The sequence below is a fragment of the Cyprinus carpio genome, chromosome A1 (genome assembly GCF_018340385.1).
Source record: "Cyprinus carpio isolate SPL01 chromosome A1, ASM1834038v1, whole genome shotgun sequence".
In the NCBI taxonomy this organism is placed as follows: Eukaryota; Metazoa; Chordata; class Actinopteri; order Cypriniformes; family Cyprinidae; genus Cyprinus; species Cyprinus carpio.
This window is the reverse complement of record NC_056572.1, coordinates 25,658,366-25,671,568: the sequence shown is the minus strand read 5'-3', so window position 1 is coordinate 25,671,568 and position 13,203 is coordinate 25,658,366. Positions and strand designations below refer to the sequence as shown.

At 35.2% G+C, this 13,203-nt stretch overlaps 2 protein-coding genes across 2 annotated transcripts; one reads left to right on the top strand and one right to left on the bottom strand.

Annotated features, from left to right (window-relative positions):
• The first annotated feature begins 1,461 nt into the window (after nt 1-1,461).
• On the top strand, nt 1,462-3,177 carry LOC109065473 (lectin-like). The gene is made up of 6 exons (XM_042714108.1): nt 1,462-1,539; nt 1,748-1,823; nt 2,137-2,279; nt 2,367-2,507; nt 2,645-2,759; nt 2,936-3,177. The coding sequence occupies exons 1-6, from the start codon at nt 1,537-1,539 to the stop codon at nt 3,037-3,039; spliced, it is 582 nt and encodes a 193-aa protein (XP_042570042.1). The 5' UTR covers nt 1,462-1,536; the 3' UTR covers nt 3,040-3,177.
• A 1,323-nt stretch (nt 3,178-4,500) lies between these two features.
• LOC109065471 lies at nt 4,501-8,575 on the bottom strand. The gene is made up of 6 exons (XM_019082442.2): nt 8,377-8,575; nt 6,947-7,897; nt 6,695-6,780; nt 5,238-5,742; nt 5,024-5,114; nt 4,501-4,925 (listed from the first exon to the last, which is right to left on the bottom strand). Exons 1-6 carry the CDS (start codon nt 8,395-8,397, stop codon nt 4,837-4,839), a joined length of 1,743 nt encoding a protein of 580 aa, XP_018937987.2. The 5' UTR covers nt 8,398-8,575; the 3' UTR covers nt 4,501-4,836.
• Between the last annotated feature and the right edge of the window lie 4,628 nt (nt 8,576-13,203).

Below are 13,203 nucleotides of genomic sequence, written 5' to 3'. Positions count from 1 at the left end.
TCGTTTACTTAATATGAAATGATAACATTTCGTTTTGTTGTGTGATTTCTGCTGCCAGCTCGTTTCCAAGAATAGGCCTACATAATGTTAAACAAGACTTCACTTTAAACCTTGAAATAAATAACATTTCTGCAATCGTTTAACCTTTAGGCTACTTGTCATGTAATGTTTACTTTGTTTGCCATAGATGGGCCACAAATGCGTTTTCTCCGACATGCTGACACTGAAAAAATAATAGAACTTTTTTTTTGTGGGCTGTAATTCAAATCTTCCGACTGCAAGGAACAGACCCAAATGTCTGTGCAGAGTGTTATGATACATCTGTGAAAAGATTTTAATAGATGATGAAGAGCTGAGGAGAACGATATGTGAGAGAAACAGGAGGAGTTGTGAAAATTAAAGTGGTACAAAGTGGCCGGCATACAATGACATGTAAATAAATCATGCTAAAGGTGAAGTTTAAAAAAAAAATTTCTTGACATTGGAATCTTGACAGCAGCATCCAAATGTTTACACTAAAGTTTGTTATTACATATAATAAATGTTTCTTTAGGAGAAGTATTTTGGCCCTATTTACACATAATGCAACTTGATGAACTGTATTTACCATATCCACATTATATTATAGGTGTATATTACTCCCATATGTACATTAATTTCTGTGACTGTTAACACAATACAGTACTTCCTGATTGTACCACTGAAACATGCATTTTCTATGAAATTGTTTTGAAACAATATATAGTATGAAACATGATATAAAAATACATTTTAATTTAATTAAAAATAAGTGGCAAAGCAATGCATTTTGACAACTGTTGCTGGCAGCGTCAAGTGACACAGAGGTCACAACTGTGTCTTCAACCACAAGACCTATTGGTTTCACTGTCTAGAGTGATGAAGTAGTAGACTTTTCAGATGCTTGTCATTTACCAAATTGCCTTTTTCTGACCAATGGAAAGTCTACAAAATCAATTTTAGCTTGTTTGCCAATCACAATACTGATAGGGTGAGGAAGAGATACAAGAGAAGGGTCACAGAAATGTAGGAAATAAATTGCAGATCTTTTTCTTGTTAGGTTTGAACCATTACTTAAAGTCAAAAGTGCATTATGACTCAGATTGTAATGAGAAGAGTTCAGCGGGAATTAAGGCCTTTAATATCATGATCAAATAAAACAAGTAATCATGTTTGAATCCACTGGGACACTATCACTCTTTTAATTTCTTCCTTCATTTGTTTATTCATTGAAATTTGAACACATAGGTTGATCTGTGTAAACTTTAACAGTTCACACAAAAAATATATATTATTTTTTCTTATTTATATTAAATATATTTACATTAAAAATGTTTCAGTCACTGGATGTGTGAAAGCATTTCCTGTGTGATGAAGAATAAAAAAACTGTTCTACCATAAAGACAGTAAGACTGAGAGAAGAGGAGGAGTTGTGATATCGAATGGAAACATATAAAATAAGGTGAGACAGATACAAGACTAGTTGTGAGGACAGATAGACGAAGCTGATAAACCGCAATGGTAAGTCATCTTCTTGAATAAATACACAGTCCTTGTATGTATGTATATATATATATATATATATATATATATATATATATATATATATATATATATATATATATATATATATATATATATATATATATATATATATATATATATATAATCATAAGAAAAAACTATTCATCAGCAAAAGGTTAATAATCATATTTCACTTCTTTCATAGTTCAAATCAGGATCTATTAGCGTTCTGTTGATGACTCTCCTTATTGGGAGTGGACACTTCTTAACAATGGAAAGAGGTAAAGTTTAATTCAAACTAAAATACATTTATTCAACATTTTACCCATTACTTCAGGCCCATTCCTTAGTGAGCCTCTGATAATAATTAACAGTAAACCAAGTGTTGTTAACAAAAAGCATGTGACCATATAGTTTGTGCATATGGATTAAAAAGTATTTGTTTTGCTTACTGAGATGACCTGCTTTGAGTACACATTAACAGTATTAGTAGAATAACAGTAATAAATTACCAGTTTAACTTTCAAACAGGCAAGACATACTGCCCACATATCATATTTGTTAAATTCTCAAATATGTGTTTCTGTCATTTAGGGTTTGTTGCTGCCCGTACAAATGTCACTGTGCATTGTCCTATGCCTAAACCGTGTAATGTGTATGGCTTCACTGATTGGTACAAAGTGGGCAGTGACTGTGTCAAATACTTCATGACGCCTCTCAACTTCACCGAAGCCGAGGGAGGTTTTTTGTCAATGTGACCAAAAATAAATAAATAAATAAATGAAATGTATATTCATTAAATGTTCTTCCTTTTTCATATCCAGTTCAGGTGTAGGACCACAGCCCCTGATGCACACCTGGTGTCCGTGCATAGTAAAAAGCATAATGATTACTTGCTCTGCATTGTGGAAAAATTCAACCCAAAGAACTTGCGCATCTGGCTCGGAGGCTTTGAATTTTTGAAGGTAAAAAAAGGCATAAGAGCAAAGAGAAATTATTAACTTGTTGTTATTTCCTGTTTTTTCAATTAAATGCACGCACTATAATTTCTCACGAACTAAACACCTTGTCTTTCTTTAAAATATCTTTGTCATTCTCTCAGTCTGGTAATTTTTTTTGGCTTGATGGATCCTTCTGGAATTTTCAAATTTGGACACGTGGTGAGCCCAACAACATGTACACTAGCTCGGAGGAATGCGTTGAGATGAACTGGAAAGGTAAGAACAGAGAGACACTAATGGGTTATAGGATAATCACATTCTATTTAACTACATCTTTTGCTAAATGATTTATTACAGTGATGTTGATGCTGTAAGGACTTATTAAATATTTGGTAAGACACACTGCAGAATGTAGAATAATCTCTTCATTTCACTGTCCCTCACATTTTCAGAGATTGGCAGATGGAATGACGATTCTTGTTATGTCAAGAAAAACTACATATGTGCCTTCAAACAAAATGCCAGCTTGAAACCAGGCTCTGAGAAGATGAAGTAGTTTTTATCTGTGTATCATCCCATACAACTTTCTGAATAAAATTATTTACTCTGCATCAAAAAAAGAAAAAAAAACTTACAATAAAAAAAATTCTTCAAATTGCTTTAAAATTATAATAAAGAATGTTTGCAATCAAAATTATCAGGTGATTTTTATTTATTTTATTTTTTTTATTGTTTGTGTGATTATGACTAAATGTAATGACTTTTAACATTAAGGAGACCAGATTTCTGTTCAGTAGTCAAAATCTCATTGAAATCCAACTTGTGATTATCTATGAGTGTATATATATATATATATATATATATATATATATATATATATATATATATATATATAATATATATATGAATACAATATTTAATTAGATAGAATTCTCATAAGCACATTAAGCATAAAACTGAGTTCAGGGAGTGTGATAAAGAGCTCAATAGAAGGAAAACACATTTTAAAACATGTTGGTGATTTACAATTCATTACAAATCATTATTGGAATCTAAGGACAGCAAAGGACACACACAATGTAATATTACATGATATTTTGCATAATAATAAGGATTGTGGAAAAAACTGTGCTTTACAGTTAATCAACAGCTATGAATGAACAAAATAAAAACAAATGTGTATATTGACAGAACATCATATTTATGACTTTTTGAGAATTGATATTTGTTAGGAAAAGAATTGTGAAAATCCATTGTAACATCCCTGATCTTTTGAACACTGGTAAATTTCCTTTAACTTCTCTTTTGAATTTTCCAGCCTTTACAGTCGAGGGGTCTATTAATCTGCCAAGGAATTATGATACAAGGCACACCATTAATAAAATGATCACATAGTGAATTGAACAATGGAATAGATTTTATACAATAGTCTTCCTCTGTTCGTGCTTTGCTTTGGGTTTAAATCTAGATTAAAAACACACCTCTTTGGCCAAGCAATCAAATAATGCATCTCATAATGTTGGACTGCAGTTATATCTGATCAAATGCGCATTATTATTCTTTAGCTTGGGTTAAACTAACTAAATATACTTGGCTGGAACAACAGCTACGCTAATTATGTCTCTATTTGTTTCTGTAGAATTTACACAAGCTCCAGTCTGGATCCAGAACACCTGAGAAGAGATGATGCCAGCCCCTCAGAGGACCCTTAGATGATGCTAACCCAGAGACAACATACAGAACTACCACATTTTTCTATAAGTTTGATTGCATAATTGCTGTTAATAGTGTTAATCGTCTGTTTGTTTATGTCTTTTATTGATTTTTCTGAACATTTCTGCCGTATGCACATAAACTGACAGTCACCACTGATAAGCTACTACTAAATATTGTAGAAACGTAATTTTCTGTAAAGTTGCTTTGCAATGATTTGTATAGTAAAAAGCGCTATACAAATAAACTTGAACTGAAAAACTTGAATTGAATTTCATAGAGTAATGACCATGATGCATTTATGTAATATGTCATTTTTTAGTTTATTATTTTTATAGGCCTATTATTCATTCATATCAGAGTTGTGACTGTGGAACTTTCAGGAAAGTTCAAAATTGTGTGCAAAACAATCCCACACTTTTTCATGCCTTGAAACAAGGCACACCATTGATACAACGATCACACAATAAATTCTGATTGAACAATGGAATAGATTTTATGCAATATGGTCTTTCTCTGTTTGTGCTTTGGGTTTCATAGATTAATGACCATGATCATGACGTCATCTCATGGAGTAACTGTTTAGGAGTGATATGGATGTGATGGTGAATGCAGGGGAGGAGATGTGGAAAGGGGGATGCTATGACGTGGTTGAGATGCGCTGACAGGATTCATTCAGTATCACAGGGGGAATCTTGTAGAATATGGCACTCAACATTTCTGTTTTTACTGGAAGAGAAAAAGAATGAAATACATGTCAGAGTTTTGCATATGTTCATTGCTCCCATTCAGTAAATTCACTCCAATCCACCTCAGCTTTTTCTCACCTTTTTTGTGCTTTTTGGGTGGTCGGTGGTGTCTCTTTTTGCTAAGACGAATTCGACTCTTGAGGGCAGAGTTGTCTAGAAATTCAAATGACTGAGAGAGAGAGTATTTAATATTAAGTTATAGTTAAAATAAAGCTAAAAGAAATAACATTCACATATTAACATAATCTAGTTACTTTCACTACAGGAAGCAATGTACAAAAATGTTCCCCACCTTGACTGCTGAAAAGTCCAGTGGAGCATCTGATGCCTTTCTTTTCATTAATGGAAAGTCATTTCTGGGAATAATATACATGTCCATACGATCACAGATGTCTTCTGATTTGTTTGGCTCACAGTCTATCCCAGCCCTTTGTTTTATTGCATTACTTGTTAGCAGTGCCTTAGGTATGGCAAATATGTTTGGATCCTGTTCCAGATGTTTTACATCCAAGTCACTGTTCGCTTTTGCTACATTGTCCTCTTGAGGATCGCTAACACTGTCTTGATTGTCCTTTATGTCCTCTGACTGGTCCTGCTCTGGTGTTGGAAGAGGAACGTTGAGCTGAATACCCTTTTCTGGTTGGAGAACATCGTTTGTCATTGACTGATCACTAGTGTCTTTCTCAGATGGACTTTCTTTGCTGGGCAGGTAACTGAGCCATTCGCTCCCAGAGAATATTTCCTCCATTAAGTTGATCGGTTCAAGATCGAGTTTGAAGTCTTTTAAGGTAAATCTTCTGCTCAGAAAGACAAAAAATATTAGATTAATTTCAATCAATTTAACTCAAAAGACATAGGTTGGATGTTTTGTTTTTTAATGGTTTTAACCAGTGCAAACTGTAGTTATTTTCATCCCTAAATGTAGCCTTTTGTAGATTCAAACCTTTGTTGTTCCCTCAATGTATGATACAGTGATTTTTATTAACAATGGATTAACATTGTTCAACCCAAGATATCACAAGAGACTACATATTTCCCCTGTTAATATTTTGACAGATCATTGCCGTATATGTTAACAGCTTTTCCGTGTTTAGGAGTCTTGTTTAATGTGGACTAACAGTCATGCAGCATTAAAGGGCAGGACTAACAGACCTCTGTAACAACATGCATGTTTGTGTTTGATTTATTCCATCACTTCACATAAAAGGAATGTCACAGGACTAGAAATAAGAGCTCTGAGCTATAAATAGGTTGACTGGGTAATGCTACAATCAAGGAAGAGTTGTAGATTTTGTAAAACAAACTTTCAAATGGAAAAAGGTCAAAAGATAATGTGCATATGGCAGAAATAAGTGTCTGTATAGTATATCATTTGGGTTTTTTTATCATCTGAAATGCATAATTGTCCTATTAAAAGTAACTCTCTCCATAAAAAATGTTCTGAAACTATTCAAAATCTTTTTAGTTAATTGAAATGAATATGAAAATAAAATAATGAACAATAAAATAAAACTATGTTAATGAAACTATTTTAAATTATTTTAGTTAATTGAAATGAATATGAAAATAAAACAAATATAACTTGGCAAAATTACTAAAACTAAAATAAATTAAAGCTAATTATAAATATTTTTAAGAAAAATGACAACTGAAAATAAAAAATTGAATTCAAATTATTATTAAATACTATAGCATAATACTAAACTAACACTGATAGTTAGGAAATTAAATATGTTCAACGTATCCCACCTGTCTAAGAAAACATATTTCCCCTTTTTCGGTGGAAGTGGTGGTGGAATCTCTGGAGCCTTGGCTTCCATCTCCATGACATTCAGCTGCATGGTGATTCATTGTGATTTAAGTTTGAAAAAACAAGCCCAAGGAAAAGTTCAATAGTTAAAAATAAGCCAACCAAAAATGTTAATTAGAAGTTACAACATTCCTTGAATTTCATTCATAGTGTAAGAGATCTGTCATAGAAGTATGAAGAAGTAAACATACATTTTGTCCTTCTTCCTCCACACTGTCTTGGGTGCTCTTGCTGCTGGTGTGCTCACAATAATGTTTATCTTTAAGCTTTTCCATCAGTTTCTGAGTAAGAGTCTTCATTTTGTTTTTCACTCCTTTCTTTTGAGTTTTGTTGAGCGGGTTGTCATGTTCTGCACCCCCGGTGCTCATGCCTGAATCCTCCTGTGCCAAAATCTTAGCAGCTTTGTTGAAGCTTTTTGTTGACATTGCATTTGCAATATCTTCATATTCCCATTGGTTTGAAATACTTGGAGCTGACAGGGGTCTCTTTTCCTTAGGCGTGTGTTTTACTGGATCTGAAGCAGACCTTGTTGTCTTGCTTGTAAGGTTGACAGCAGTTTGATGGGTTAGAACCCTGCTGGTGTCCATACTGACTGGATTTGAAGGACTACCACAAGCTTCATCTAATGGTTCAAGCTTAAACCCTGCCTGTGCATAGTCTACTTTATCTGAGGACACAGAGAGGTAAGATGTATGTGCAGATGTTTCTTGAGATAGATTGTTAGGCAATAATGCAGCTTCAGCCACTTGCTCTTCAGTGCTAGTCTCTTTGTTCTTTTTGTCCTCCAGAAACTCATTTTTACTTGGCTGCTGACTTAATTCTGAAGCTTGTATTTCTGTGGACAAAGACACAGGGAGAAAGTTCTTCCTCTCCTGATTAGTAAGGGCATCTTTGACCTCTTCAACAACTTCATTTCCATCTTCTGTTTCAGAACTCCTAGTTGGTTGCTCCTCATCACCATAAGATCTGACTGTGCTATCTTTCCTGTCTTCTTCATTTGTTAAACGTTCTTCACTGTAAAACACACTTTTACAAACTTTTTTATCTTGGTGTGAAATGGGATGTTTGTGTTGTAGACTAAGTTTCGCCAGCATAGACTGCAGTAGTGGAATATCATTCCGCAGACCATTTCTCACATCGCTCTGCATGAAAAGAGACATATTATATTCTTATAAAATGAGTTCATGGCATTATTCATCTTTTTAACTTTTAAAAATAAAGGTTCCAAAATGGTGTTTTCACAGTTTTCACCAAAGAAGAACCATTTTTGGTTCCCCAAAGAAACTTTTCTTAATATACCTTTGTGTGTCTGTGTGTGTAAAGAACTTTTTAAATAAATCTAAAGAACCTTTTCCACTATAAATAACTTTTTGTGCAATGGAAAGGTTCCATGAGTGTTAAAGGTTCTTCGTGGAACCATTGATGCCAATGTAGTCCACTAGTACTAATAGTACTATACTTTGCATTTTTTTAAGTTTACAATACTAGTGACATACTCTTATATATTATATATCATACAAATCTTATCATATTTGATCTTTTTGTGCTCTTTAAAAACTTAAAAGCCTTTTTTTGTTGAACAGGAATCTTATCTATTGTATCTAGCATCTATTTTTCATACCTTTGCTGTTTCTTCCTCCATAGCCTCTCATTTTCTTTCATCCTCTACAGGTCCTTTACATTCATCCTTTAAGTCATATCCAGTAAACCTTAGTGTCTCTTTTTTTCAAACAAGTTAACAGCACTTGCAAAGCAGTTGTACAACCTGTGTAAACCACCTTGTTTCTGTGCCTACCTCTCTCAGTCACTGCCTTCTCTGTTGTTTATCTTCCTTGTATAGTCAAGCATTTCCGTAATGCCAAAACCTGTTTTCTAAATCTTATCTCACAATACACTTTCTTTCCCCATGTAGCCTATTAAATTAGCCTATTAAATTAATATAAGTCCTTGAATGTATTTTTGCATTAAATATTAAATCTACATTAAATAACTTTGCAATAAAGTGTTTATATCATTAAAAAGATTTGCATTAAAGTGTTGATATTTCAAAATATGCAGCTGAATGTAACACACAGAGGCAGGGAAACTGTAAAATATTAAGTCAATAACACCTGCCTACAGTTTACATAGAGAATAAGATATAAATGTGTCTTAACCACTTAAGCTCTGCATTAGTCTGTTAGTGTGTTAGCCATTAGTGCTGTCACTGTGAAGAAAGCTGAGTAAGTGTTAGATGGTTAAAGCTTAATGTCAGGGCCGTAGATGGGGTTTGCGGGGCCCCAGTGCAGGTTGTACCCATGGACCGTTTGAAATCGTGTAAAAAGCACAAATAAATAAATAGAACAAACACACAAATTAAATAATGTTTAAGTTTTTTCAACTTTATAGGTTTTCAAGTACATAAACAGAATAATCAAATGTAAAATATCATTGCATAGGCTTCACTGTATAAATTAAATATAGAATCATTCTTAATAAAACTACCAAGTAATTCACTTAAGAACAGGGAATGATTTTCACACTTTTATTTTCTTGGATTAACATTAAGGACATTGACAACAGCTAGTAAATTAGGCGTAGTCACTTTAAGAGACAATGCAGTGCAAAAGACTGGACAGCTAGAAGTAAGCACAATGGTCAGACAAACTTGACAAACAGGAATGTCTGAAGAATTCCTTCTGGGACTTTCCACATCATCTTTGGACTACAAATTGTGAAACTTGTGTATTAAATAAATTCAATGCACACAGACTGAAGTAGTTTAAGTCTTTGGTTCTTTTGGATGATTTTGGCTCAACAAATTAGAATACTCCATAAGACCAATAAAAAATAAAAAATAAACATTTTTAGTGAATTGTTGGCCTTCTGGAAAGTATATTCATGTACTATACATGTACTCAATACTTGGTAGGGACTCCTTTTGCTTTAATTACTGCCTCAATTTGGCGTGGCATGGAGTTGATCAGTTTATGGCACTGCTGAGGTGGTATGGAAGCCCAGGTTTCTTTGACAGTGGCCTTCAGCTAATCTGCATTATATGGTCTCTTATATCTCATTTTCCTCTTGACAATACCTCATAGATTCTCTCTGGGGTTAGGTCTGGTGAGTTTGCTGGCCAGTCAAGCACACCAACACCATGGTCATTTAACCAACTTTTGGTGCTGGTGTGGGCAGGTGCCAAATCCTGCTGGAAAATGAAATCAGCATCTTCAGAAAGCTGGTCAGCAGAAGGAAGCATGAAGTGCATGAAGTGCAGTGACTTTGGTTTTCAAAAAACACAATGGAGCAACACCAGCAGATGACATTGCACCCCAAATCATCACAGACTGTGAACACTGGACTTCAAGCAACTTGGGCTATGTGCTTCTCCACCCTTCCTCCAGACTCTAGGACCTTGGTTTCCAAATGAAATACAAAACTTGCTCTCATCTGAAAAGAGAACTTTGGGCCACTGGGCAACAGTCCAGTTCTTCTCCTTAGCCCAGGTAAGACGCCTCTGACGTTGTCTGTGGTTCAGGAGTGGCTTTACAAGAGGAATACGACAACTGTAACCAAACTCCTTGACACGTCTGTGTGTGGTGGCTCTTGATGCCTTGACCCCAGCCTCAGTTCATTCCTTGTGAAGTTCACTTAAATTCTTGAATTGATTTTGCTTGACAATCCTCATAAGGCTGTGGTTCTCTCGGTTGGTTGTGTGCATCTTTTTCTTCCACACTTTTTCATTCCATTCAACTTTCTGTTAACATGCTTGGATACAGCACTCTGTGGACAGCCAGCTTCTTTGGCAATGAAATGTTTGTGGCTTACCCTCCTTGTGAAGGGTGTCAATGATTGTCTTCTGGACAAGATCAGCAGTCTTCCCCATGATTGTGTAGCCTAGTGAACCAAACTGAGAGACCATTTTGAAGGCTCAGGAAACCTTTGCAGGTGTTTTGAGTTGATCAGCTGATTGGCATGTCACCATATTCTAATTTGTTGAGAGAGTGAATTGGGGGGTTTTTGTTAAATGTGACCCAAAATCATCACAGTTAAAAGAACCAAAGACTTAAACTACTTCAGTCTGTGTGCATCAAAATTATTTAATACACGAGTTTCACAATTCGAGTTAAATTACTGAAATGAATGAACTTTTATGAAATTCTAATTTATAGAGAAGCACCTGTGTATATATATATATATATATATATGTATATATATATATATATATATATATGCAGTATTCCATGCAGTGTGCCATTCTGCATGTTGCACATTTTGGCAAATGTATATTCCAGGGTTGTCAAAGTTCCTGGAGGCCCACAAGCCCTGCAGAGTTTCATTCCAACACACATACCATGTAGTTTTCCAGTAAGCCTGAATGACGATTGTAGTAGGACTTGATGTAGTTTTCCAGTAAGTCTGAAAGATCAAGTGCGTTTGATGAAGGTTGACGCTGAACAATGCAGGGCTGTGGCTTTACAGGAAGAGGAGTTTTGCAATGCTGGGCTATTCCATATACAGGAAATCTGCACACTGTACACATACTACAAAACTAGTATGAGCAGAATGGTTGTATGCTAAACCAATGAAAGGCTACAGTGGTCGTCACGTGATCTAGATTTCGGAAACCAACCTTTGTACACTGTACACAATATTCCACGTGTTTTGCTGCTGTCGTTTTGATTTGGATTCTATCTCTTTTATTTGAAAATGAACATGTCGGCGGTCGTCCACGTTATATATATATCATGCTCTTCTTCACATGAAAAATCGTCCTCTTCATGTGCTTGTCCCGAGCTCAGGCTGAACTGCGCGGATTGTACCGCGGGCTGTTTTAATTAACCAGTGTATCTATATGTTTGGTTGACTGTATTTTATTCTGATAATGAAAAGGCTGCAGCGTATGCAGTGTTGTAGGCCTATATGAAAGGTGCATTTCTCTCGTACTGCAGTGCGGAGATGGCTAATCAGCATCATCTACTTCATCTTTGCATAATAATAATATTAATAATAATAATAATAGCCTACAAGGAAGGAATAACTGACAACGTGCAGTTGAATTACAGGGGGAAAAAACATGGTAGGCTATTGTCACGAAGTTCTTGTTTGGCAAAATTAATATAAGCTATTCTGTGTCTTAAGGCAAGTTAAGTTCGAACAAGTTCAATAAAACATCTTTATTGTGTTTCTACGGGCAGAGGAAAATAGCCAAACCAAAAAGAAACAAAGAAAACACAATGTAACATTCATTAAACTGTACACGATGGAAGGCGCACATGTGACTGGGGCTATAGTGGCATCTAGTGGTCGCTGATTTTCTTTGGCTCAGCTGCTTGTGGATCGCGAGCTGGGTGTGTGGATTGGGCTAAAAGGGCGGAACGAAAGTCTCAAAATCACCTGAATCAAATTGAATCGACTGGATGAATGCACGCGCGTCGCCTGATGCACAAATTATGATAATTTAATAGGCAACAAACTATAACATTTGTATTCACAAGCATGTCTCTATTTGAACAAAATGCTGCACATTAATGTCATTCTTAACTCTGCAGACACCGGTTGAAAAGCATTTGTTTCAGTGTAGTGACGCACATTTACAAATTTTTCAAATCGTGTACACGTTAATGAATGGCACTGGGCCTTGTTCGTTGGTAGTTTGTGGTGTGTGTGTGTGGGTGTGTGTGTGTGTGTGTGTGTGTGGGGGGGGGGGGTGTGGGGGGGGGGGGGGGGGGGGGGGGGGGGGGGGGCGTGGAAATGCTGTAAACTGCGAAAATGAAGTCTCAAAATCCAAATGAACTGAACAAGATCGACTCGAACTAGACGTCAATTAATGCATGCGTGTTACCTGATCCACATATGTATAAAATGTATGCAGTACATGGATAATTTTGCGTGCATCTATTAATCATTTTGAGTCTAATTTCATTCCGTATTGCTTGGCCGCGATGTCCTGCGCTGGTTTTGTGGTTCTGAAGCTTCTGGATCATTCTCTCGCAGAGTACTGGGTGTTTTTTAAAATCTTACCGGACATTTCTGGTCACAAGTTTGCGACATTCTGCAGTTTCATTACAGGTTTTTTTTTTTTTCTCACCCGCCTTAATGCACACAAACGCTCATCATAAATACTACTCATACATTTAATGTCGTACTTACATTTAATATATTTAATGTATACTGTGAACACAATACAACTGAATAACAAGACAATGCTCATTACATGTTTAAACTCTTATTTTGTTTAAATGGATGCTGTTCTTTTTCCACTTTCATCTTGATTATCCCTTTATTGTAATGTAATGTCTAGTAATGTTCAGAACAGTGTCAGAAAATAACTTGGTAATTTTGATTTTTCAGGAAAACTGAAAAACAAATATGTCAAATACTTGGATTTCATCTCTTAGAATACAGTATTATATTTTCAAATCAAAATACTGTGTGTGTGTGTGTGTGTGTGTGTGTATATACATAC